This window comes from Ambystoma mexicanum, chromosome 5p, assembly GCF_040938575.1.
Source record: "Ambystoma mexicanum isolate Mex_15411 chromosome 5p, UKY_AmexF1_1, whole genome shotgun sequence".
NCBI classification, from domain to species: Eukaryota; Metazoa; Chordata; class Amphibia; order Caudata; family Ambystomatidae; genus Ambystoma; species Ambystoma mexicanum.
In genome coordinates, this window is record NC_090930.1 from 659120218 (window position 1) to 659147224 (window position 27007).

At 42.9% G+C, this 27007-nt stretch overlaps 1 protein-coding gene across 4 annotated transcripts in view; it reads left to right on the forward strand.

The window, feature by feature from the left end:
* Positions 1-27007, forward strand: part of DRP2 (dystrophin related protein 2) — a 1496582-nt gene that overhangs the window by 1235758 nt on the left and 233817 nt on the right. For all 4 annotated transcript variants that reach the window (XM_069613022.1, XM_069613021.1, XM_069613023.1 and 1 more), the window contains 2 exons: positions 17361-17562; positions 23200-23285. In XM_069613022.1, the coding sequence (XP_069469123.1) occupies positions 17361-17562; positions 23200-23285 (288 nt within the window). The remainder of the gene's footprint in view (positions 1-17360; positions 17563-23199; positions 23286-27007) is intronic.

A 27007-nucleotide genomic window follows, 5' to 3' on the forward strand; every position in this document is an offset into this window, starting at 1 on the left:
AGCGAGTCACAGTGGGAACAGCTCATATGCTACCTAGGAGGCACATATCCGAAGCAAAATCGCATTGGGCAGTGGGCATACAGTGGGGCATACCGTAGAAGCTAACAAAAAACAAGGGGACCCAGCCTAGAAGTGAAAACACAATCAGGAGCAGCAATACAGTGTGGCACAACCTAGGGCAAAAAAAGCCATGGGAAGTAGATATACAGTGGGGTACAACCCCTTATTAGCACCCGGGATGGGCGTCGCAATAAAAAAGGTTCGGCGGATTGCGGGCAGAAACCTGTAATCTCAGTCAACGTTCCACGGAACCCGTAGACTGCCTCCCCCGCCACCGGCTGCCATCTTTCCCCCTCCAATCCTTTGAATTATTTTTTGTTGTTGTAGATAAATCCAAACTCCCCTCTCCATCTCCACTTACCTGATTGTGGTCGTGAACGCCACAGCAGTTTCCCTTCCCCGACGCCAAGGTTATAGAAGATGGGCTCTGTACGGAGCCCCGCCTTCTATAAGGCACCCATTTTGGTTATGTATTTTAATTCATTCAATGGGACGTGCGCCGCGTCCCAGTGAATGAATGAAAACACTTTTTGTTAGCACCCCGCGTTACCGCTTTGGTAACCCGGGATGCTAATTGTATTAACCTCCCCATTCCAAGGGCTGGAACAGGGGGTAATGACCCGGTGCACTCCATCCGTTCCAGCCCCAGCAAAGTTAATGCTATATTAAAATCACATTGGGGCATGATGCAGGGGTAACCATCACAGAAAGGAGCAGAAATACAGTGGGTAATGCATTGTGGAATGACTGAGGAATATGCACATAGTAAATTGCAAAGGCCTACAATCCCATTTAAGTTGCTTGAAAACAGAAAGTCGGAATTGGTATAGTAAAAATGAGCCTTCGTCAGCAAATAGAAAGTTATTCAGGCATGTAGCTTGTGCATATTATTTTTAAAATTACATACAGTAGGCAATTGTGGGCAGCAATGAGCAAGGAATCATGAAGAAACTACAATGGTAATACTATGCTTTTCGTGCATAAGATTAGCGTGTGAAAGAACTACATAGGTCAAAAACATAGCTGTGGTTTACCTGAGTCACCAAAGGGGCAGACTCCAGGAGCAGAAATACTGTGGGGCACAACGCAGAAGCACAATCACAGAAGGCCACAACCTAGGAGAGAAATCACAAGATAAACAGTGTCTCCCCGCCCTTACACTGTGGACATGTGCTAGATGCCAGGACGTTTAACGGTTTTAATGCTTAAGATTCTTTCTCCTAACACAGGATCCGTGGTTTTGCTGACTATTGTGAACTGAATAACCTCAGCCCTTTAGGATGAGTAGCTATTACCTTGGAGATGGATGGGGATGCATATTGTATTCATACATCATTAATCAAAACGACTCAGGTAGTTGGCAAAAAGGGTAACTGTTTTATTATCAATTATCTAAAACAAGGAGTACAACAAACATCAATGAATTCGCTCGATCCTCTTAATCAAGTAGTTTCATAACATACTGAGCTTATATATCAAAAACTCATCATCATTGACGTTGACCTACATTGCTACTAAAGTCATCCTACGTGGCAAACTACAAAAACCTACGAGTAACTGTGATGGGCTCTTATTGAACATCTAAGTATACGATCCATACTAACCTAAAAAGCATGAATATGTGATTGGTTAGTCATCATCAGGTGGGGCAACTAAGTCCTCCCTCTAAAATGACCACTTATGAACGTCACTAAATATACAACATCCCATTGGCTTCAGAAATTATAGGACCCTTAATTACGCGGTCACCTACAATTGGTTGGCACTCTAACCTTTGTCAGTACTTTTCCACCTACGTCTAGCAGCACGCAGGCTGTCCTTTCAAGTGCTGGTGAGCTCGTCTTAACCATAGCTTCCCACCAATTAGCATATGAATCGAACATCACCTCAGTGGTCTGCTTAGTCAATTAGGCTTTGAAGCTCGGCCTTGAGTTTGGTTTGTTCTGTACTGTGGAGAATTCAGGGGAGTGAGGATATGCTCTGCCCTCATGCGTAGGATTGAGCATCATGCTCGTCCAACTTCATCCTTCCACGGGACTGGAGACCATGGAATTGAGCTTTCACTGTGTTTAAAACACTTTTTTTTAATAGACCTCAGACGTCTTCCTTTCTTTGTTCATGTCTTTTGAACTGGAGTTTTGTTCTTTCCCACGATTTGTATCCAATGTTAGTTAACTTCAGCCTGATAAGACCATGGCTTCTTGGCTTGGCTTCATGGCTCATCCAACATCGCCTTTTCGAGATTCATTTTATTATTTCAACTTTTGTTAGCTGCGACACTCTAGAAATTAGGTCTTCTTTCTAGAGTCCAGCACTGCTATAATACGCAGTGGAAACATCCATTCTTCACTTGTTCACGTACATATATATATACGTTGGCGCTTGCCGCAATTTATTCACTATAAAGCTAGCCTCAGGATTACTTTGTCTGATTGTGTTTCTTTTGCATCTGTACACGTGTAAAATGACTTGATGTCTCTATCAGTTCTATAGCATAAGCTTCGGCACCTTGATCCCAACATGTCACTTATCTTTGATACTTTCTTGATGCCTTATAGAATATCTGCATTCTCTAGTCTCAGCATCTTTTCTAGATCAGCTCAGCTCTGTGTAACGTCACCATTTGTCTTTGCCATTAATTTGCTCTGCTTCTTATGGGATTACCATTCAAATGGCCATCATATTTTCTTGAATCAAAGTACGGTTTTCTCATTGGGAACCTTGCCTCCAGGATTCTCCAAGGTATCGGTATACCCACTGGTACTGCACAGTTTTCGCATTCGGGCTCCCAACATATAGGCAATATGGGTGAGGTGGTTGAGGTGGTGGTACTTTGCTCCTCCTCTACAATTGTATTGTACATTTAGGGCAATGTCTCTATAAGGGGATCTCAGTGCTATTGCTCTCTACCCAGTCTCTATACTGCACATTATCCACAGTAACCACCAAAGTACTCATCCACCAAAGTGAAGCCGTGCAGGTTTGGCACTTCCTCATCCCTCATGTGTTATCGTCATTCATCTTTCCACAACACACCTTGCCACTGTCACTTATGGCAGTCCGCTTGGAAGTCCTAGACACATTTTTCGGGGGTCAATCAGTGGACAAGTAATGTTTTCTGCTATTCAGGCCTCCATGCTTCAAGATAACACGCGATCCTATCTGCAGTCTATCACACAACCATGCATTGACACATTCCAGTACTCCACACAATTTAATAGAAAATGCCATCACAGGGGAAATGCCCTTCTCACTGGCTATCTATTCTTCTCATCTTTCTGATCAACATCAGATTCTGTTAATAACTTAATATACACTACCTCAATCACTTATCCCACCCTACACTTTCCAGCTGTTTGTATCTAATGTACTCCTACGTTACCTTCCCTTTGCCCTTTTCCTTTCTTCTTAAGGGGTAGACTGAATTTTTTTCTGGAGAAGGCTCAATATACTGCACATCGGACAAGACTCTCTCTGTAATGGCACTGCTGTGGTGATTTTTGCATTCTAAAGGTACCATAACAAAATAATCTGAGTTTCTGGCATTGTCACCTTTCAGTAACCATGACGTTATATGGCTCGCAACCACTGGGGGACAGAAAGGGATCTTGAGTGACACTGTGATATATAGCCACATCGGTTTTAGCCTAGTTTAAAATAATATTGCACTATTACCTCCCAATGATCGAGATTGAAGTGAGTGGGAACTAGCAGGAACTGAATTCCGCAATTTATTTGCTGTTAACTCTTCCAACATATTGTAACCATTTTCATCATTCCGGAACTTTTCTTCTTCAATTTAAATGATACCTCTTCATTTTACCACCCCATAGCAGTTACAGCTTATCTGAGATCTGCTTTACCGTTCAATGGCAGAACCTGGATGAGATCTCTGCCTGGATGAACTCTAGCTGGCTTCCACTTAGCCAAGGTAAGATGGATGAGGTCCTGTTGCATTAAGAAGGAATCTGTCCTCGTACCCCATCTACCCCTGACTTTTGGAAAACATGTTACATTGTTATCTCAGGTTACATGCTAAGACGGTATAGTTGATGAAGTCCAGTCCATTCACACGGGATTCTATTTTAATATCACGTGTGTATGAGGGATTGGCCCCTTCATGCTCCTTGACAAGGGTGCAGTTGTAATAGGAGCCTTAATGACTAGTTGTTTGAACTATTTTAATAAACATCTGGGAGGTACTTCAATGAAACCTATTTGCAGACTCTAGGTGGCTCAAAACTGGGCCTAGGAACAGTGATTATGTCCAAGCTGCTCACAGGAACCTAACTTCCAGAAGAGTAGTGAATTAATCTTGAAATGCATCCGTGGGGCTGCTCCTGCCTACCGAATGGATCCATCATATGGTACAGCCCAGGATGGAACCCTTGGTCTATGGAGGATCGCAGAATATTCTCCCTTACGACTATCTGTCAGACCAGGGGAGATAACAAATGTTCAATCTTGGACCTCAGTCTTTGGAATACATCACTGAATTCTATTCATGACAGAGCAAGCTTTTCTAGTTTTAGGTCCCTGTGAAGTGGCATCAGTTCACTTAAGTGTTAGGTATGGGTTCTAGCAGATATAAAATCAGTGAGTAGAAGCAATTAGTTTGACAAAGGCAATACATACATTTGCTAACTGATTTGCTGACAGGACAAAATAAGAGAAAACAACTACAGAGGGACCTTTTTTGTGGCCCTTTCCACCCACTTGGCTATCAGCCTGTACTAGCTGCAACCCTTGCCACATGTGCTGCCCCATTCTCTCGCTTTCCTTGTCCCCCTCCAGCGTCACCGCTCCACTACTTTCTATTGTACTTTGGGGTTTGGCTTACACACACCCCTGACTTATGTGCCTCTGCATATCCACTATATGTTTTGTGCACACTGTCTACTCTGGAATTTGTCCCTTTTGACTGTCAGCTGGTCTATCCCAAATGTATGTGCCCGGGGTTTGTCAGTAATGGTCATGCCTAATGGACTAACAAGCCTCCACTGTTAAAGGGTACGCTTGAGGACATCTCAAGCCCATTGCACGTCCGCGTATTGACTAATTTCAGTACTTCCCTGTAAGCACTGGAAAGTGACCGAACGAGCATATGCTCATTCACATTAGCATTAAGCATTGCCCTTTCATGATCAGTGCTATGCTTTGATCATTCTACACCGATGCTACAGTCATGCAAACTATCACTCATCTATGCCCCCATATTCCATGTATTAATGTAAAAATCTTTCATGCATGTTTAACCTTACTCTCCCTTTACACTTCCACTTCCCTTTTCTATTCCCTCCCAGACCACAGTCTGGATACCCCTAGAGTGGGCAGTAATACACCATTCTCTGGACAGGCCTCAGCACTGTTACACTATTAGAGTAGTGAGTGGTGCAGTACAAAAAAACTCTTAACGTAACTGTTAGGTTAAGAGTTTTGTCGCACTGCCCCACTCACCGCCGTAGTAGTGTAAGGCCCTAATATCACATGAGGTTTAGGCCCACATAAATAGGTTGCAGATGCTCTTTTTGTTTTATTAGACTGGAAATGTGCCCCAGAGGGTTCCCTCCATTGTGTCAAGTAGTCACAAGTATCATGCTTGGAAAATCCAATATAAATCCACTGAGATCTTAATTTTCCTAATGACACACCTAGTTGCTTTGGAAAAAAGAACATGTCTGTTTCAAAGCCTAGAAAGATTATTGATAAAGCTCCCAAAGGACCAGGTTCAGCAACATCCACATATAGGAGATCATTATTTATAATTCACAATCATTCTCCAAAAAAAGACAATAGTCACATGTAAGTTATGGTACAATACTAAGTCATTAGAGAAAGAAACCAGAATGTTTAGATTGCCTGCATATTTCATCTGACTGTGAACCCTCTATTCCAATGAAAAATCATTTGGTAGCATGTGCCTTGCTGAATACCAGCAGCTAAACATGCTTTACATCTCACGGATCTGACATTTGCCACAGAATAGATGGCCTTTTATTTTATCCGCCCCATGGTTAACCCCCATCTTTCCTTAATTAGTACCTCCAGGCTACACCACACACTTGCCCTGAAGATTGGAGATGAGTAGTTGCCTTTATGCAGCAAGCAACACATCTCTGCTTCTATCTATGATCATCCAATTCATTTAAAACGCTCAGGCTTACAAATCCGTCTTTCCTCCTTCAAATGTGTCCTGGGAGCAGTTTGTTAAAGACAACCTAAATAAGATGAACCTGTTGTGATCTCAAATACATTATTTGTAGGACTCCTAAATCTGCATTGGCTATTCCTAATTATAACCTTACCACTGCATTACAAGGGTACTGGTACCATATTTGCACTAGAATCCTGTCCACACTTGCCACCCCCTGAGTTAGGTATGTGCTATAAGTATAGTCCTCCACCAGGACTCAAAATGTTCCTGCTTTGCATTAGTCCACAGCGTTGTCTGCCTATTACCCAGTGAGATTGTATGTCTGTACTAGCAAAATATTAGCACCCGGGGCATAGGAGCCAACCAATCAGATTGCTCGGCTCGTGGGCTGAATCCCACTATCCAAGCCCACATTCCAAGCAACCTGATGGCTAAACCCCACCCCACCATCTTTCTCCCACTGCACCCCTTCCCTCCATTAACGGTTCCCTTTGCTCTCCATCCCCCTACCCAATTCAACTTATTCTTTTTGCAGCAGTGCAACCGCCGTCGCCACTCCAGCCTCCCAGGTTGCCATGGAAATGGAAGAGGGAGCCCCATCTCGGAGCTACATGACTGCCATGTATGGTCAGCATTTTGTATGAATGAACGGGACAACGCAAGCACGTCCCGTTCATTCATACAAAATACATTGCTATTGCTATATGTTTGCGGATTGGAACCCCGGGGGCTAATGGCAATAACACCCAATCTGTCCTGCCGTATCGGGTTTTTTGCCATACAAATAATTTCCAAGCCTAACTCCTGGCCTCACTGTTTCAAGGAAGGACCTGGCCTTACCTAAGCATCTAAATTGTATTCATGTTTTCAGCTACTATTAGAAGGATCCCAACCTAACTTGGTTAGAGCGTGTTGTACCTGCCCCAGAATTACAACATGCTTACCCCTATTAACTGGGAAAAATATACAAATAGAGATTCAGCATGGTTCACCTCAGAAATTAAGTTGTTTATTTATGTTTTTTTATTTTGCATTTGTAAGGAAATTAAAAAGGGAGACGAGTAAGAAAAGCTCAATGGTGGAAGAGAAAAGTGTGGAGGATCTAGAAGCATACAGAATGGCCACTCTGATCATAAAATCATCCACTCTTCAACAATGTTTCTGCAACCCCAAGACCTCGTCTGGCACCAACTCCATGAAAACATTCTTCAATAGCTTCAATGGAGTACAGGTCTCCATAAAGCCTCATTTAATCCTATTCAATCCCAAGACGTTCCTAACCAGATATCTTATCTGAAGAAAGCCTAGGAAAAATAAGACGTGTCAACAGATAAGCAAGAGGGTACTGGGACAATTGTTGACTCGTACTTCTCATTTAATTTCTCTTTTGTCTATGAACCCCATAGCACATTTGAGGTAGCATATGCACCCGTTTTATGTCATTCTCAATTGAGAAATGCTTTTTTGTTGACAACATTTGCAAAATATGTTTTCTTTTTTAAATGGAGGTCACTATTCTTTTTCTACCCTTCCCTTTCTGACTTTGGACCCCTTTCCGTCTTTTTACCGCCTTCATGTTCCTATATTCACTCCACTCGCATACAACTCTTTATATCCCCATTTGTAACAGTCCTTTTTGTTAAAGAAGTGTTGTTGATGGGAATTGGGCCTTTTTTCGGAATTGGCCTTCCCTATTTCCTGCCGATGCCTTCCCAAACATATCAGTAAACACCTGTACCACTAAAATTGTTCTTCTTCTCACACAGATAATTAATACTTCTATTTTAGTGGGAGCATTACCTTCCTCCTTTCTCTATATTAGCATTGCTGAAAAATCCTTCATTATATCTCCCTGGGCCAATAACAAAGGCCCCCTGGGCAGTCGTCCCCTGTTAGCTAAACTCATTAAGAAAACAATGACTTGCCTGATTGGCAAAAATAATACATTTGACTCCTATCAGTTAGGGCTTTGATCCCATTATGGTGCAAAGACTGCCCTTCTTCATATTTTGCCAAATGTCCTTGGTCTTGAAAAGATACTGCAGACCATGATTGTACATGACTGGACTGTACTGTGTCATGAGTAGCTTAGGAAGGAATCAGTTTAGTAGATTCTTCTTGGAAAGGTTCCACCTCATCCAACTGGGCACTTTCATACTCAGTACTCAGTTCCTCACTTGCAGTGTTCCCCATGGGCCTTTTCTCTTCTTGTTTCCATTCGATTTTTGGCAGTATTTTTGTTCTGGGATTCCCGAACAAGGATGAGAGCCTGGTAGTCTGTGATCAATCTGAATTGTTTACCAATAAAGAAATAATGGAAATGTTTGCATGCCCAGACAGCAGCTAAGCTTTCCTTTTCAGCTTGGCAGTATGCGTCTTCAGTGGTGGATAGGGCTCTGCTTGCATATGCAACCACGTGTTTCACAGCCGACTTTTCACTATGCACCAATATCACTCCTAAACGGACTGGATTCAACTGTTATCTCTGTGTTCCACTTTGGGTTGATGTATGCCAGTCTCTGGCCTCCTTTGAGTGCTCTTTGTTTGTTCGTGAACACCTCGTGGCAATTGTGGCTTCAGAGGAATGGATTGCCCTTCTTTAGGAGTTGCCGGATGGGTTTTGTCATGGTGGCATAGTTGGACGGGTACTGGGCACAGAAGACTGATATCCCTATAAAAGATCATACATTGCTGACAGTGCACGCAGGAGGCAGCGCGTTGGTTGCTTGGATTTTCTCTAGGTCAGCATCTATCCCTTTGTCTGAGAAAAAGTAGCCGTAGAACCTCAGCTCTTTCTTGATCACATTTGCTCTCTTTTGGTGTTAGTTCTGCCTGTTGCAGGCTGTTGCACACTTTCCTGAGCATTTGATTATGTTACTCCTGTGACATCACGAAAAACGAATATCGCCACTGTCATTTAACACCATGTTGAACGGGAGTAGGATGCGTTAGAGGGTTTCCTACACTATTTCGTCAGCTGAGAATAAGCCAATATTCAGACATTTTTATCTAAAGAGGCCATCATGCGTCAAGAACATTGTGATCGCTTGGGAGAATGGATGAAGGACCAGCTAATGATATCCTTTATTCAGATTCAGCTAAGAGAATAGCACAGCCTTTGTTTAGTTTGACAATCATGTCCTCAATGTTTGGACCTCAGTGTCTCTCTCTCTCTGACTTGCGACATATGGAACATGCATGTCTACACACAGACATATTCGCCCATTGTCCTTGGAGATGAGGACCAGGGGTGACATCCATGGAGTAGGCTCTTCAGCCCTTTCAATGATGTCATCTTGGAGTAATTGACGTAACTCTTCTCAAACATTTTGTTGGTGGTGAAAACCTATTCAATGGGGGTGCTGAGGAACTGGCGTGATCTTTTTGTTGATATGTAGCTTGGCTACAGTATCTTTGAGTTTTCTGAGCCCTTTGAACAGTTTTGGGAATTCTTTGCATAGTTGTGTTTTGGGCACAGGAACAGGGTCCATCATGCAGAGTGGCTCTCATCATCGGATGGCATTGTATTACTTCTGAGGTATCATAGCGGATGTAGATTAGATGCAGGGCTTTAGCTGTTTTAAAGCTGAGCAGTCATGGTCCTGCACGTGGGCCTTTCTGGACATGCATTGTGGTGGGATTTACCTTCCCTCAGTGATGTAGTAAGCATCTAAACTGGTCCACTGATGGTAGTGGAAATGTGGCTCCCCACTGGTACAGTTTTGTTTGGACTTTTCAAGTGGCCATGCTGTCATTATGCATGTGTATTCACTATCGTCCATTACATTGACTATGGCCACCATGTCCACAAAGAATTGTAGGGGCTGGCTTCCTATCTTGAATGTTAATTTTAAAGTGGTATCATCTGCTGCATCTTCACTAATGAGGCGCACATACTCATTTGTGTAGTATCGTTCAGTTTCATTTTGACTGGTGTCATCTGCACTCTGGACATCATCTAGTGCTCGGATGATCTTCCATGGTTGGTTGGTAGCATTCCATGGTTTCGTGGACGCCTGCATCATTGGTCAACAGATCTATATTGTCTATTCCCTGGGGCAGCTACTCCTTCTCAGCATACTGACCTGCAGTGATTATCCCTCCCACAATTTGAGCATTGTTTTCCAATGGCTGGACATGGCCCTCTGTGAGGAAAAGTGAGGCTGAATCTGTAACAGATCTTGGGGTTGTGTGGTCTGGACAATGATGGCCTGGTTGCTGGCTGTTGGGATGACAGACTTCGTCCTGGCTGAATTGCTGTTATGGTTTCACCTTTTTTTGGTGCCTCAATTGCGGCAGTTTGGATATCAACTATTTCGTATAGTCTCACCAATTCAATTATTGCCTCTAGTCAGAGAGGCTTCTTTAGTAAATGCTTGGGGGAAATGGATGGCATATACCCTTCAATGATGCGCAGGAGGATAGCTTCCTCATCAGAAAGTTTTGTGAATTGTCAATATGTCACTTTTTTTAAGCCTGATAACAAATGTGTCTATTGTTTCTTGTGGAACGTGTTGGCACTGGTTGAAAGCATATCTTTTGTAATCGCGGTTTGTTTGGATAAAACGTTTCCTGTTGAGGTCTGCGCCAGTTTATTTGTGTGATGTTCTGTCTTGTGCCAGTAATGTCTTGAGAATCGTCTTGGCACTACCATCTGTGAGAACCAAGCTGACTCATAGAACCTCTCCCTGGTCTGTACCAATCACAAACATAGAGATTTTCATATTGACGCACAGGTAACAGGTGCTTTATACCTGCATCCATCAACACCAAAGGTTTCTGCATCTTCCTTCCCACTATCTGACTACCACACCCTACCCTCCTTTCTTACAAAGCCATGCACAGCAAGACCAAAATTATTGGCAGATGGGCGCTATGTAAGAGACTTTGCATCGCATTACATTACGTTAATTTCTTTACCTTCTAGGTTTGTAAAAATGTCAAGTAGAACAGGTGATTTGTCATCCCCTATGACCTTAACAAAGTCCCAGTAGTCTTTTGGTCATTCTTCCCAGTGTGGTCCTCTGTCTTCTTGTGGCTGAAGTTGGAATGGCTGTGGCTTTCGCGGGAATGATGCTCTGGGTGCAGATGACAGTGACGCCTGTGCCTCTGCTGCTTGATCTCCATCCTTTTGGGTGGTGCAGAATGGGCTGTGAGCTGTTGTAAGCTTCCGGAGTGATGTCTGGGCTACCTGGGCACCTTGAAATCAGTTGGTGACTCAGTGGGGGTTGTAATTGCAACCCTGGTGTTTGTAATGTGTTGGCTTAGTAGGTGTGGCACTGTAGACGGTTCCACAAGCTTGCTGCAGCGCAGGGAGTGGTGCCTGTGGAGTGGTGCCAGTGTCAGTCTTCTCGGAAGTGGCAGGCTAGGGGTTACCCGTGCTGGGCTCTGTGCAGCACCCACATCCTCACTGCTTTCAGAAATGCCCTTGGCAATGCAGATTTTCGACTGGACTAGCCATCGAGGTGAGCTGTCCTAGCGGGTGAGCAGTCTCACTCTCCCTTGTTAGCAGAGCACCTAATGGAGTGGGTGGGGAGTGGGGTTTCACACTCCTGTATGGAGCACCTATTGGCGCAGATGCCCTGGATGGAACGCCTCTTGTTAGTGCTGATGCCCAGAGGGGTGGGCGGAGAAACGAGTTGTCTCGGAGCGAGAAGCGTGACTTGCTGTCGGATGAGTCTTGTGGCAAGTGTATGTCTGAAAACCGCGTTGTTATATTGCTGTATAGACCAAAGGGCCAAAGAATAGTCAGGAGCCACTGATTGGTATAACCTTCCTTTATTCCTCCTTTACACTAACTGACATCCCCCGTCTGTCCACCCAACGCCTCCTCTTCCTCTCAGTTTCCCTGTGATTTCTTCCTCCATCCCACCTCCTTCTTAAAGCGTCTGTGTCACTTTATGGGCACAACATAGAGGTCCTCTGATCAATACACACATTGTAATTCACAGGTTATTGCAGTTCTTAAAGCAACATTCTGAACATTGTGAAGTGTTTCCCAACTACCCGACTGTTATACACACACTAGTTAAGCTGCATTTAGATTATGCCAACTCTGTATACAAATCTCTCATATGTGTCGCTCGCTCAAAAACCTCAGGGCATGGCTATACGCTTGATCGAATGATTGAGGAAAGGAGACTGTGGGTCCCATTACAGCTTCAGCAGTTTTTCCTGCATACAATCAGCCGGAGGTAAATAGCACTGCCAGTGTTGATAATCTGATTAGTCTGATTTAATTACGCATTACCACTGGAACAGTGGTAACATTAGTAGTTTTCCTGAAAATCCACTTGATATTTGTGTCTATCGATTTAGGTGCAAATAGAGAAAGTACAGAAGTGTCTCACACCACTACTCTACATGTTTTATAATGTACAACAGTATCACACCTGAACTTTGTAGGTGGTGGGGAGGTGGGAATCATTAATAACCCCATTCAAAAGTTGTTTTTGTTCCCTGTGTTGAAGGGAAGCCCTACTGCTTCCCTCATGTACAGAACGACACCTTTAAACAAGTGTGGGATCTGTTTTACGAAGTTTACCTCCAATTCTACGATGAACGTAAAATAGACAGATTTTCAAGGTGAAATATACTCCTTTGTTCACACAAGGGGGATGGGGCACGGACTCAAGTTCCCAGCTCTTTCAGCATTACGGTTTAGGTGATGTTCTGCTCCAAACACTTTTGTGCCTCTCGCACTCATCAGGGAGGGTGTACAATCTAGGTATTTCTGGTTAAATCCAGTGTTGGTGCTGCAGAGAATTCTGGTTGTTGGAGCCAATGAAAGTAGCAGGAACCAATTATCCCACCAATAGTATAGCTCTCCCTGGTAGGGCACGTGTTACCCCCCAGTGCTGCCCCTCCACAGTGTGACATACGCACTCTGATACCCAGCTCTTTTAGACTTAAGACAGGCACTATGTTGCCAATACTGCATGTTTCACCATTGCAACCAAGCTATAAATCAGCCAGTTGTTCCCTTCACTGAATGCATACACATAGTACTGTCTAGGGTAGTTAAACATCCTATGCATTCTTTACAAGGTCTTCATCAGAATCGTCCTACCCGTTTCTCAAACTCACTAGGCCTACATATATCAAGTAGAAACGTAAGGTTATTTGTTGAAAGTCAGATTTTGAGGCGAGGCACAGGTGTGTAGGAATGTCTGCATACTCTCTTTTCTGTGCACAGACATAACTTAATGATTGTAACAGCGCACCTTTCACTCATAAGAGGAGCCCGCCTCCTAGCACTCTTTTTCGTACCTCTAAGAGTCAGAAACCCAGTGCTTAATTTGTGGGGGGCTTGCCAGGGCTCAGCCCTAGCACTTATTTCTAAGCCGGTGCACTTATTCCAGCCTTATTATGTTGTGGTGTTTTGGTAACTTTATTATTTTAACTGGCAGTCAGTCAGTCATAGTAATATAACAACAACAGTGCAGGGCTCGAAATTTCTGGGAGCTATTTAGCTCCTACTTCTACCCTAGGAGAGCCTAGTTACCTTGAAACCAACTTTCAGGAACTACTTTTGGCTTCCCAGTCCAAGTGGTGATTTACAAACAATCATATGTGACATTAACTTTGAGTGTTTGAAAATGTTAATAAAGAAGAATTAGGACACATCTACGACACATTTACACATAATGGATCATACATAATAGCCAAAATGTTATTGTGCATCTCAAGTGGAAGTTGGATTTGTAGTGCGCTGTGTACCTGCTCCTAGTTGATTAGCCGTAGCTCCTGCTTACTGAGTGATGCCTGACACCCAGCAGCTGGTTTTAGTTTCTGTTAATTGAAGCTTAATTTCGAGGCCTGTTGTGTGAAGTGGCCAGAGTTCTGGATGGGCTAGGTCATTGTTATTCATGAACAAGACCCAGGGACCCAGGCTGGCAGGACTATTTATCAATTTTCATGATAAACAATAGGTTGGACAGTGAGAATGCTGGTCACCGATGATGCCCATGTCCGCGCACTGCTCCACTCAGCCGGCAGGACATTCCTTCAAATTCTCTACTGTGATAGCCATTATGTTGGATTCACAACAACTGGACAGTTACCAACAATCAGCCGCAAAACAGGAGGAAGTTCAGTGAAAAGGCCATTATCGAAGAGGAGTTCCTGTCATGAGTGACAACCTATATAAGGCAATCTTTGCAGTGTTTGATAGCCCAGTCGTCAGTTAAGTAAAGATTTTGCCTGCATTTGTCCAGCAATTTACCGTAGGAGGGAAGCATGCTTGCTCTTTTTTCTGTGGGTGGTTAATATGTTTCACTTGCCTCCGATAGGTCATAGCAAAAAGTTTACGATGATGTGTTTTAAAGAAACACTAATGTATTTAGTTTATTTCAAGACACAATTAATATGTTACGTTGACACAATAATTATCAACACTAATGATTGCTCTTTACCATATGAAATAAATATGCTAAATATTTGAAATTCTTGCAAGTGCCATATTCTTGAGAAAGCCCTAGGGGTCGAAACACGTGTCTACTACAATCTTTTCAATTTTTCGAAGGCAGTTTAGCTCTGCAATATGTATGACCATATTTTGTAAAGGGACTACAATCACCAAGGGCATGATATCAATGTTCAAGGGCATTTTAGCTCTGCTGTATGTTTGAAAATATTTTGTAAAGGCACCTATTTAATGTATCATGTTATGAAAGGAGTTGGAATTGATGAATATTAAAAATAAAATTCCAGTATATACATTCTATGGGAAAAAGCGCAATCATTAGTGTTGATAGTTATTGTGTCTTCATTTTACAAAATAGGTGTGGGGCAACACCTATATCAACTAGGGTTGCAGCTAATCATGTATTTATTAGTACCTTAGCGCACATTTATCCAGACTTTGTTAGTCGTTTCATACTATGTTATGGCAACTGATATCTGTAAATCGCACAGTGTATCCATCACGCTAAATTAAACGGTGGGATTTGCATCTATTACCACAAATATGTTGACACAGTATCGCGCTGCCATGGGTATTGTTAACAGTGGGTAGGGAGTTGCCCACCCCAATGTGTAACAGGCATGCTAGAAAATATTTGGACCATGGCACTTATTTTCTTACAAATTAAGCACTGCAGATACCCTGAGTTTGTGGTCGCTGATGGAAAAGACCTAGGATGACAGATGACAAACAAGAAACTTGCTTCCACTGATTTCAATGCACAAAGGTGAATTGGGACTAGCTACGGAAACCCAATGATAACTGTCCAAGCCTGTATTTCCCTAATGTGCTGAGTTAATGCAAACCCCTGATTTAAACAATCCAAAACAGAACATATAAATATAATACAAGCACATCATAGTAAACAATGCACACCAAGGGGCCTGATTCATGGAATTGTTTTATAATGGCGCAATCCTATAGGAAAACGTTCCATGAATCAGGCCCCACATGTGTCGACTACCATAGGTAACAAGTTACACAACGCAAGCATGCAAACTAAGTCAACTATGGTTTGGGCCATTTTTAAAATGAAATTTGGGAAATTATTTGCTCACAGTTTCTCACTTTGGATGTCTCTGCGGGGAGAGAAGGTTAGTAACACTGCACACATCCTGAAAAGTAGGCATGCTGAGGGGTCAATGGTGGGTGGCTTACATTCAGACCACAACACCTCCGATCCCAGTCATCCTCCGGCTAGCTGTTCCCTCTGCTCCCAGCCCACTTCTCTCTCTTACTTTGTGGGTTTTTTTCCTCACAGGAGAGACCCCCTCCAACCTTAATATTCCATGGTAGGGTAAAACGTGAAAGGAATGCTGTGATATGGTGGCCTGGGAACCACAATTCCTTCTCAACTAAGTACTTTGAGCTACAGTGCCATTCACTTGAACTCTATTTTGAATGTCACAGGACAGTGAAAGCCTGCTGCCAACGCAGAATGCTATCTATGCATGCTGTATTCTTCTGGATTATACTAAGAAAAATGTCAGACAGGCATAGGTCCTCCCACGGCACTAAGGTCCTGATTCACAGAACGTTTTCCTATGGCATTGCGCCATTATAAAACACTTCCATGAATCAGGCCCTAAGTGTGAGAAATAAACTGAACAGTGTACATTCTAATGGTCTAGGGGGAATAATGCAGAAAACAGAATGCATCAGAGTCTTTAAACTTTAGCGTGTCTGCATGGTTCAGACCCACAGTGGCATTATAGACAGAATTTATTTTAGGTCTTTGGGCATACCTAGCGTAGCCAAAAGAAAACGATTGCTATGGATCGTGCCAGATGGCAATGATATATGATTGCACGTAAGCCCTAGTGATCTCTTTGTACTCTCCTTGTGCATGTTTCTGGCATTGGGATAGGTGATATCCAGTGATATAATTGCTGGAAAAACCATCAAGGGGGACTCCATATTTTTGTAAAAGCACTATCCAACACTTTCACCAAATATTCTAGGATTGGAGTTTGTTTATATAATTGCACCAGTCCTAAAATATGTTGGGACGGGTGTTTAGTGCCTTTAAATAAAAGAATCGAGTCACCCGCGATGTTTGTACCAGTGATTATATCACAATAACCAGGTAGGTGAGAGGGTGAGCATTCTGTATGTGCCTTGGGTGCAGTTGTGTGTCTCTAGTGGCCATTTCATGTAAAGAGGCGCAGATGTCCTGGTCTTGCTAGAACTGTGTTTTGTGTGTTATCACTTGTAATGGTGCAGACGTAATTTTTCTCCCTTATTCATAGCGTCACGCTTGCTTATCAGTACCTTTCAGGCTGGCCTTGTCATTTGAGTGCCAAACCTATTTTGCCAGTGATGGTGCCCGATGCCAGCAGTTAATAACATATTTTAATACACAATAGAGATGAGTGTCCATACGCCCTTTATAGAATTTTGACTAAACTTATTTAGTTATACCATCTCATGTGGAACTATTTTGCATATACAAGTATTTTCTAAAGCTAATTTGAATGATTTTCAGGCTGCTCTCTTAATTGATTAGAATTATTAGAACTCCCCTACCTGCAAATATACAACTACCAAATATGTTTACCACGATACTCGTTTGCTTAGACAACATTATCATTTTCAAACCCAACCTCTTCAATCTCTGTTTTTTGCCTTGGTGCGTTCCCGGCCTCTGCACCACTTTTCATCTCTCCATGCGGCGGCGTAAAGTGGACTTGGTGACCCTGGCCACAGCCTCTGAAGTCTTCAATGAGCACGAGCTGCAGTCGAGTGACCGGCTGATGGATGTGGTGGAGGTCATCCACTGCCTGACCGCCCTGTATGAGCAGCTGGAGGAGGAGAGGGGTGTCCTGGTCAATGTTCCCCTGTGCGTGGATATGAGCCTAAACTGGTTACTCAACGTGTTTGACAGGTACTGCCTTCCTAATGTTACTAGAGACCTTTCATGTGTGACCCCCGCTCACGCCTTTACAGACTTTGTGGATGATAGGTCAGAGCATGTGCTAGAAACTGGATTCCATTAATGAAACTGAGGCAAGTAGTATTGCCTTCTATCCTGAAGTAAGAAACAAAAAGTATATTAAACTACCACTCCCAGAATGCTCCTCTCCAATATAGTCTTGTTACCCTTCAGGAGCTTAAGTCAGCTCTTAGTCCACAAATGTCTTTTCAAAACCTAAGGCCACCCTCATTCTCGAGTGGCCATCCAGTGACTTATCCACAAACCAGGGACGAAAAACCAAAAGCGCCATCACTCCCCACACCATCTAATCCAGTTGACAACTGCAACCAACTCATCCATTTATAAAAATCATTGCATGGCAAGTATTCATTGGCTGTAAGGAGAAAACAGGCAAGGCAGGGTGAGAATGGTGTGATTATATTGTCTTCATGCTTTTAGTACAATCCAACTCCATCAAAATCAATTACAATTCTAAGGCTTAGCAAAGAAGCTCCATGCTCAATTGGTTTCCAACACAAAGTATGAAACACCTGCTCATGAGACCAGTTGGACACCCTCAGAATGCCCTCAAGCCTCGGTGGTTGTGGCTCCCCAAGCCGAATGAACTCCAAATATCAAAACATCAATTCCTGAAAGTGACATGACTCGCTTTACCCATCTAGACAGGATAGTAGAAGACACTGGCTGGTGGGATTTTCAAAAAGAAACCGACATCTTGTCAGAGGGCAATCGCAGTGCTAGCGTCTCACCCTCACATGTTTCAAAACACTTGCCTGCACACAACTTTAGCTCATCGTGAAAGGCAGGAAAATCAATCAAAGTGGAATTTGTGACCTAATAGGTCCTGGGGCCTTACATTGAAAACTTCTTTAAAAGAAACCAAACACATAAGCATGACGAGCCTAGCTGACAATTCCCTTAATTATCTGGCTTGGTGCGTAGAATACACAACACTAAATTAGCATCCATATGCAGGAAAATGTAGTCCGCGGAACGAGTGACATTTAGATGCATTTCAGGAGCCTGCAGATTAAAGAATGAGGTCTCAATGGCCACCAGTCTACCAAATAATGAAAGGAGGGGATGACTGATCTCAATTCATTTACAGATCTGTAAGCAGCAGAAGGAGGTAGAGACCCCAAGAAATGTATCATTGCACCAGCAAACTCACACCCTCCAGGTGGCCTCATAAACCACAGCAGTACTCGGAGCCCATAACTGTTAGAAAAAGATCTTGTAGCTGATTTTGAAACATCAGCTGGGATTCTACCCTGCCACCAATGCAATGGGCCAGTGACAAAACAATGAATCAAAGGAGGAGAAATGGGAGGTGGTTCAGAAAAATGTCCTTCATGGTGGTATCTAGGATTGAATAATCTAATAGAATTGTGAAAACTATACTAAATCACACCTGAAATGGCCAAAACGGGGATACCAGTACAAGATATGTGCCCTCTCTGAAGTGTACAAAGCTACCGAGGCTAGCCTTGCAAACGCTGAGAAAGTGTAATGGACCCTTTTGCCCCAGACCTGAAAGTTTCACCTGAAAAGGACTCCATCAATCCCAAAATTGGAGAAGTCCCCTCCCGTCAAGCCCCCAATTGCTAAGGACCAATACCTTCAACACAAGCCCACTACCAGGTCCTCGGCACGTTCTTTGCTCTGACCTTCATCTGGAAAGACAGGCAGAGTTCAGAAAACCTCAGAGTTAGATCTGATAAAAGCTTTCATTTTTTTACCACCCACATTGTTGATATACCTGACGGCTAGCCTATGTCCATCAGCAGGCTTATTACAAAATGTTAGGCATTCTTTGAAAAACTGCAGACTTTAAAGACCCAGAAAATATCTCCAAACAGTTAATATGCTATAGACACTCCTGCTGTGGCCATGGACCCCCCCCCCCAACACAAAATTGGACCACATCTTGCACCCCAATCCCTCAGGCTTGTATCCAATTCTAAGAAAAGATATGGGGCAGAAGAAAAAATGGCTCCTTGGCCATGACTCCATATTAGCAAGCCACTCCTTTTGCTTCAATGTGAAGTGGAACATATTCTGAATAACTTGCTCCCTTTCGTGACTCCCAAATATTCAGTCTTTGAAGAACCCTCAAACAGCTGAGGCCTTTGTTGATTCAGACCCTCAAAAGGTGGCCTGAATCAACAAGGACATGAGCCCTACAATACAAGACAATACCTGAGAGAAAGAATAGGTGGGTGGCCACCCTCGATAATTCCTTTTTTATTTCCTGCAATTTAGTCAGATGGAGTCTTGGAAATGACCTCTGACAATTTATCAGGAGCTCCAGGAATTTTATTGACTCAGAAGGACAAATCTCTAACCTCTTCCAGTTGATACTGAACCCTAATCCCAAGACTGTCATGTTGAAATACTCCTTCACCTACTCTCAGAAGGTGCCCATAAACAAAATGTTGTGTGGCTAAATGAGCAGGCCATCCTCCTGGTTCTCAGAAAGGCTGATACTGGTCTCAAGGGTTTCTTAAGGCAACATGGGGTGGATGCTAGACCGAAAGAAAGAGAAAATAATCTATAAGAAATTGGAGGAACCTCCCACATTGTACATGAATCCTGACAGTCATATAAGCGTCCCTTTTGTCTACCTTCACTAACCAATCTCCAAGTCTCACCACACCACTCCACAGTACAGTCATCTCCATCTTTAAATGATGGTATGTGATTTACTTCTTGAGATCCCTGCAATTTATCTCTAGCCAGTAACCCTCGTCCATCTCTTTTACCAAGAAAATGCTGCTCGCCATCCCCTGAGGATAAAACTGTGTGCTTCCTTAGGCCCTTTCTTCAAGAGATCTCTCTATTCCTGGTTGACCATTGCATGAATCTCCCAAGAGAAGGACAACTCCATTTAAGGAAGCAATTTATTTGGCCGTTGAACAAAATCTACTACAGTACCTTGAAATGTTTGTAAAACTCAAAGGTCAAGAAATAGAAGTGACCAATTTTTAAGAAATATTTCATCCGTTCCCCCAGTGGCAGTGCTGAGCCTGCTGAACACACACTTATTCTGGGGGAAATGTCTTCTGCCACCACATCCTCTATTAGCTTTTATGCTGAAGGATTGGTAATGCTGGGTGGCGGGGGTGGCTTTGGAGGCTGATTCTCCTCCTGTCTGCTAAGCCTGAGCTGACTCGACCCTGAAGATCTAGGGACGCAGCAAGATCATGCCTCGGCTCACCCTTGCCGAGATCTGCAGGGTAAATATCCTCCCCAGTGAAGTGTGGCCCCCTTCTGATGTGGTAAACGTATTCACAAACTCCCCATATCTTTGAAAAGGGATAATGGCTTGAAGTCCCTAGATTCCACCTAGCCACTAAGCTTGGGGCTAATCTTGAATGAAATGTCTCTATTCTTTCATGTGCGATAGCTTCAGTTGCATCTTCCATAAAGCAAGTAGCTCTCTCTAATTTCCCCAAAGGTGCTGTTGCGTTCAGAAGCCGATTTTAGCAAGTGAACCAAGTTGTGCCCACCTGTTCCATAAATCTCTCCCATACTTTGAGAAAAATATAGTCATTTTAAATCCACTACTGGTCTCATGTCTGACATCTTGGAAATAATGGATGTGGGCATTCCAGCTTCAAATGGCTTCTAGTGGCCATCTCCAGTTTGTTACTTAAGGATTTGTCAGAATAGTCATCCACACACTATAGGGGAGACGAGTTCCTAGATTTATGTTGAGAAGTGGAGGAGGCATTACACCTTTTGTTATTCACTGACTGCTGCACCCATGAAGGCCTCACCACAGGTTCACCCCTGCTCTACTCATCACCAATGGCAATCGAGTTCTAATATCTCGGTAGTCACCATCATCATCATGATTGGCCCCTAGGAATAATGAGGGGGGAGTTGATCTAGGCCTGCTGTGGTGATGTATCATGAGCCAAATTGTCTCTTTTTAGCCATAATTAGCCATAAAATGCCCAGTGGGTCTTTGGAGTGCTTGAAGCACCTCGCGTAAAGACGGAGACACCTAGGTAATGTTCCTGAGGTTAGAGGACAGAAGCAACGCGCAGAATGCACTTACACATGATGCACATGGCATTTCCTCTTCTTGGGGGTTTTTGAGAGTAGATCAGAGACCCCTGCATTGCCAGAGAGAGCACCCTAGAGGCCTGTGACCTCCATCAGTTGGATAGTTGGGAACCCCTGGAATGGGCGCAATCAAAAATACCCTTAAAGCCCTAGAAATGAAAATAATAATATAATTGAATGCCTTATGTACACAGCTTGCCACAGTGTTGTCACGGATAAATAAATTAGCCCTCAAAACCCTTAGAGACCCGCTCTTATCTGGAAGCATTGTATATCAATGCACCCTCTACATTCACCAATAGTTTTATATTCTGGTCCCTTGCATGGAATGTCACATGGAGTCTGGATAAATTCCCCTGACCCTACAAGCTTCTTCCTGCATTGAGCTTCACTCAATGAGAGCTTGAATCTTGTGGGAAGTATTTCTGCGCTGAATTGTTACCTCTAGCCCTCTCCGTGCAGTGCTCCGAGTTCCTTGGGAGGAAAGAACCTGACTGTGCCACTTCCACATGACAGGTGATTTCAGGAAAATATGACAACATTCAACAAGAATTGCCTTAATGCTTAACTGTCCAAGCTTCTGGTAGCAGTAAACAAAGAGGAGGGACTTGGCAGTGAAAATACTTTTATTGACTAAGAACGTCTTTGATTTGATTGGTGGAGTGCATTGAGACTGGGGCAGGGGAACATTCTGGGAGTGGCAGTTTAATGTAATATATTTCTTTTCTCCTAGGGCTGTATAGAAATACTTAAAAATAGAGTCTAACAAAAGGAAGCCTCTGTGCCATGACATACAATCATTGTAGGTCTACTTTACCTGCGTGAATTGGTCACAATGCAAACTTTGGGCACTTAGAAAATCTCCAAAACAAATGAATACATAAACAAAGGAACAAGCCCATACATTAATCCCAGACACACAGAAGACAGCCATTATGTCATACATGATGAACGGACTTCCCAGTAACAACCCCTGAAAAATGTATATACATGAAAAATCTACATCCGTGGTGATACATTGCAGGTCCGAAGTGAATATGGTCATGTATGCACCAAACCTGCAGGGCTTTACAGGTCCATTACCGTAGACTTGGTATAAAGAGATCAATGTTTTCACAGAATTCATAGCACTAGAACTCAGCTATTTGTCCACACTTTTGATGTGAGAACATCCACATTGATGAACCCAAGTATAGTCCAAGACACTGTTCACTAGTAGGAAACTCACAATGATGGACCGGGTGAAGTACTAGCAAATGATGCTTAAACTTCAGGAGTATTTTTTTTTTACTTAATGAGGGCACACATAGGAGGTAAGGCCTTGGGGATCTAAACAACTGCAGCACACCTGACCTGATTACACTTGTGGTAGGTCTCACTAGAGGCATGGGTACAATGCACCAATGTTAGGGAGTTCACACTACTTAGATATCACGTTCTTCGTTGTTCATATCCTGGCAGAGAGATTATAAATGATGTTGTGACCTGTGTACATCTTTCTTTATTACTTAACAGTGGTAGAAGTGGCAAGATGAGAGCTATTTCCTTCAAGACTGGAATTGTGTGCCTTTGTGGGACGGAGGTGAAAGAGAAATTCCAATGTAAGTCGATGATCAGGGTTATCCCCAATCCGGCCTGAGCAAATGCCTCTATATAAGGCCGAGAATGAAATGTCATAAGTGTTCTGACGATGTTTCTTGCTGTGTGTGGTGCTGTATAAACTCCATGAATATGTAAATGCCACCCCTGTCTATTCAATTCTAGCAGTTGGCTGCTATCCCAGTCTTGCACCTTGTCAGAGGTGTATTTTGACAAATCAGATAAAACAGGTACATGGTTTTGCATGCTTTCAGGAGGATAATTACGTGTGTTATACTCCACATCCACTAGAGCAATATCATGCCAATCAATTATCTGCCTACATGACCCCAGAGGTAACCGGCGTGTCACGAAGCAGACCTACACATTTGACATTGATTTACTGGTGTCTATGCTGCCTAAAGGGAATGGAATCCTTTTGAATGAAATGTGCTACTGACTTCTCATTTAGCCATGAATTGTGCAGTCCTGTGTTGCATTTCAATTAATGGAAAGGGGACCTTGGATCTGCTAGATGCTATAGCATTCTCTTGAAACTAGTAGTGGTCGATGGCTCAATGCATGACACAGCTAGACAGGCACATGGCACAGCTAGACAGGCATTCTTATGTGTATATTCATTCCCCATCCGTGCACTCGTTTGTTATTTGGGACAATAGTATCTCAGTACTATGAACTACTTATAATTCCACAAAGAGGTTTCATATTATAGAGCACACATGCATAGTCCCTAAAGGGAGCAGGGCACCAAGAGTGGATAAAATTCCGGTGAATGTGTATAGTAATGAAATCACGATTTGGGTGACTTGTTATAAAATAAATATTGTCTCACATTTGTTCCCAAGTTCTGGGTGCAAGCAGAAATAATACCAATTTATGAGAAGTAGGGCAGAGATGAGCCTGCTAATTATCAGCGCATCTCACTGCTAGACTCTGCACTTAACATTTTTGCAAAAATCCTCTTTGATCATTTACTGGAGTGGATCAAGGAGACCGTGGCTATTGACTATCGACAAGCAGGGTTCCAACGTGGGGTATCTGCCATTGATCAGTGTTTTAGACTCTCACTGCTCATTAACAAATATGCAATACTGAGGAATATGAAATTATATGTCCTACTTGTGGATTTAAAGTGGCCATTTCATGGTGTCCCTGGATCCAAATTATGGGAGAAATTAATGTCAGCGGGGGTGCCATTATCCTTGCTCAATATATCATTTCTCTCTACAGCGAAAACAAAGCATGCATAAGATGGAGCTTAGCAGGTGATTTGACTCCCTACTTAACAGTGCAGAAGGCGGTGAAACAGGGCCGTGTCCTGGCCCCCGCCCTCTTCTGTCTGTTCATTAATTCAATCTTTAACATCATGGACAAGGTGGCCACTGATGCCCCAACCTTGGGAAAGGACACAATTCAGTTACTATTATTCGCTGTCAATGCAATTTTAATTTCCAAGACTCCTGTGTGTGTTCTAAAGCAGTCTGTACTCTTCTATGAAAATTGCATTGAAAATGGCTTGGGAATTCATAAGAAAAAATCAAAAGCCATGGTTTTCCATTCCTCGAGCCAAGGGTTGTAAAATATCAATGCTAGTTGAGGATACTATACTTGAGCAGGTGACCATGCATGATTACCTTGCTGTGAGGTTTGAAAGCAAGTGTAGGTGGTCTGAACAAACGGCTAAAGCCAAACAAACTGTAGAGAGTTAGTAAATATCAACTAAGTTATGCAGAATTTCTTGGCAATGGGGCCATTAGGCCTTTACTTGAGGCCTGCAATCACAAGGCAAGGTAGTCGCAATTTATGGCTCAAACATATGGGGATATATGAACATTTATAAATAAGGAAAAATTGAAAATACCTTCTTCAGAAATCAGTTGTGTCTGCCGAAAGGAACGTCTAATGTCCCCATTAAAATGGACATCGATAGCATAAAAAACGAAATAGCTATTAGGCCAGACTTGTACAGGCTGAAAATATAGTCGTCACCAGTGCCCACCAAATTAAGAGAGGCACTCACCGATGCCCTCTCTCAAGTTGGCGGAAGCTGTCTTTAGTGGTGCCTACACATCAAATCCATCCTGTTTCTCTTAGACCTTGGTGATCTGTGGGATGAACCTAGAAATATAAATAACGCAACTAAAGATGTGGTGAAAAACACGTGTATAGGCCATGTTTTCCACCAAATGAAAGAGCAATACAGGGATTCTGAGCTTGTGCAAATGCATTGGGCTTTAAAACTAGAAATTTGTTATGAAACATTTTTGGATATCCTCCAACTGCAATATTCAACATCATTATACATTAGATTTCAAATGGGAACTCTACCGGTTGGTTCATTAAAAAAGTAATGGAATCTGGAGCACTCAGATCCATGTTCACATTGCCCCGAAAACATGGAAACGGTGCAGCGTTTTATGTTGTGTCCCAAATATCGGTACCAGAGAATTATATATGTGGAACCTTTCCTTGTCAGACATGGTGTTATAACCATCAATGGAGCTCTGTTATTGTACAAAACAATTACACGTGAGACGATTTTCATTAAGGGGACAGCATTTATATACAGGGCATTGCTCTGCAGGTAAATGTACATATGAATTAGCTTAACCCGGTTGTCTGCAACTACCAAATGTGATTATCATAATGGTCTGTTTAATATGTTTATCTACTGCACTTTACTTTTGTATGTGTTTACATTGAGTACAGTGAATGATGTCTACTCTACAAAATGATTGTAGTAATTTAGGATATTATTTTTTAACATTTTATGGGAAAATGTATGATGTGATGAACTGTTTTAATGTATTTGTTGCATTGTATGACATATCGCGAATGAATGCAATACATTAAATGAAGAGGATAGTCCTTGCTACAGATCTGACAGCTGCTGCCTGATCAGCTGCGCTCGTGAAACTCTCCAACTACACTCTAGTTAAACCGGCTGCGGGGGACAGAGATTTCTTAGACAGGCTTCCAAACCTCAGAACAACCCTTATTATATGTATGGTTCTGTCTACGTCTTATCAATTTCAGTCCATGATCTGCGGGCCCACAGACGAGCACTTGATTGCAAAATGTACAAGCTGGCAACAATGGTTGGGTCATTTGTGAGTTTGTACATGCATAGTCGAAGCATGTGAGTACGGCCTTACTGATGCGATCAAGGGGCAGTCATGTTCTTTCTCTCACTAAGGAAGATGGTGATCCAGTGTAACATGATTCCCTATACCCCTATGACATCTAATCTCTTGGACGGAGGATTGTGACTGATGGTGTCGAATGTGGCAGAAAGGTCCAATAGGATGAGTGCCCTGGGTGAGCCATTGTCCGTGTTGTTCTTCAACATGTCCCATATAGAGCATAGTGTGGATTGTGTTCCTCTCATTGGTCTGCAACCAAATTGGCGCTCATAGAGGAGGTTATTGGTTTCGATGTATTCCCGCTGTTGGTGATATATGCATTTTTCAAAGATTTTGCAGGTGGAAGGTGTGTTGAATACTGGACGGTAGTTAGCTGGGTTGTAGTGATGAGCCATGGGGTTTTTAAGGAGAGGTTTGACACAGGCTGTTTCGAGGATGAGCAGGACATCCCTTTCTTGGTTGAGGAATTGAGGAGGCACAGAAAGGAAAGTGTCAGTTCTGGGTCCATAGCTAGTGCTTTGTATATGTTGGGTGGACATGGATCTTTCTAGAGAGCATGCTGGGTTGCTGTAGTGGACTGT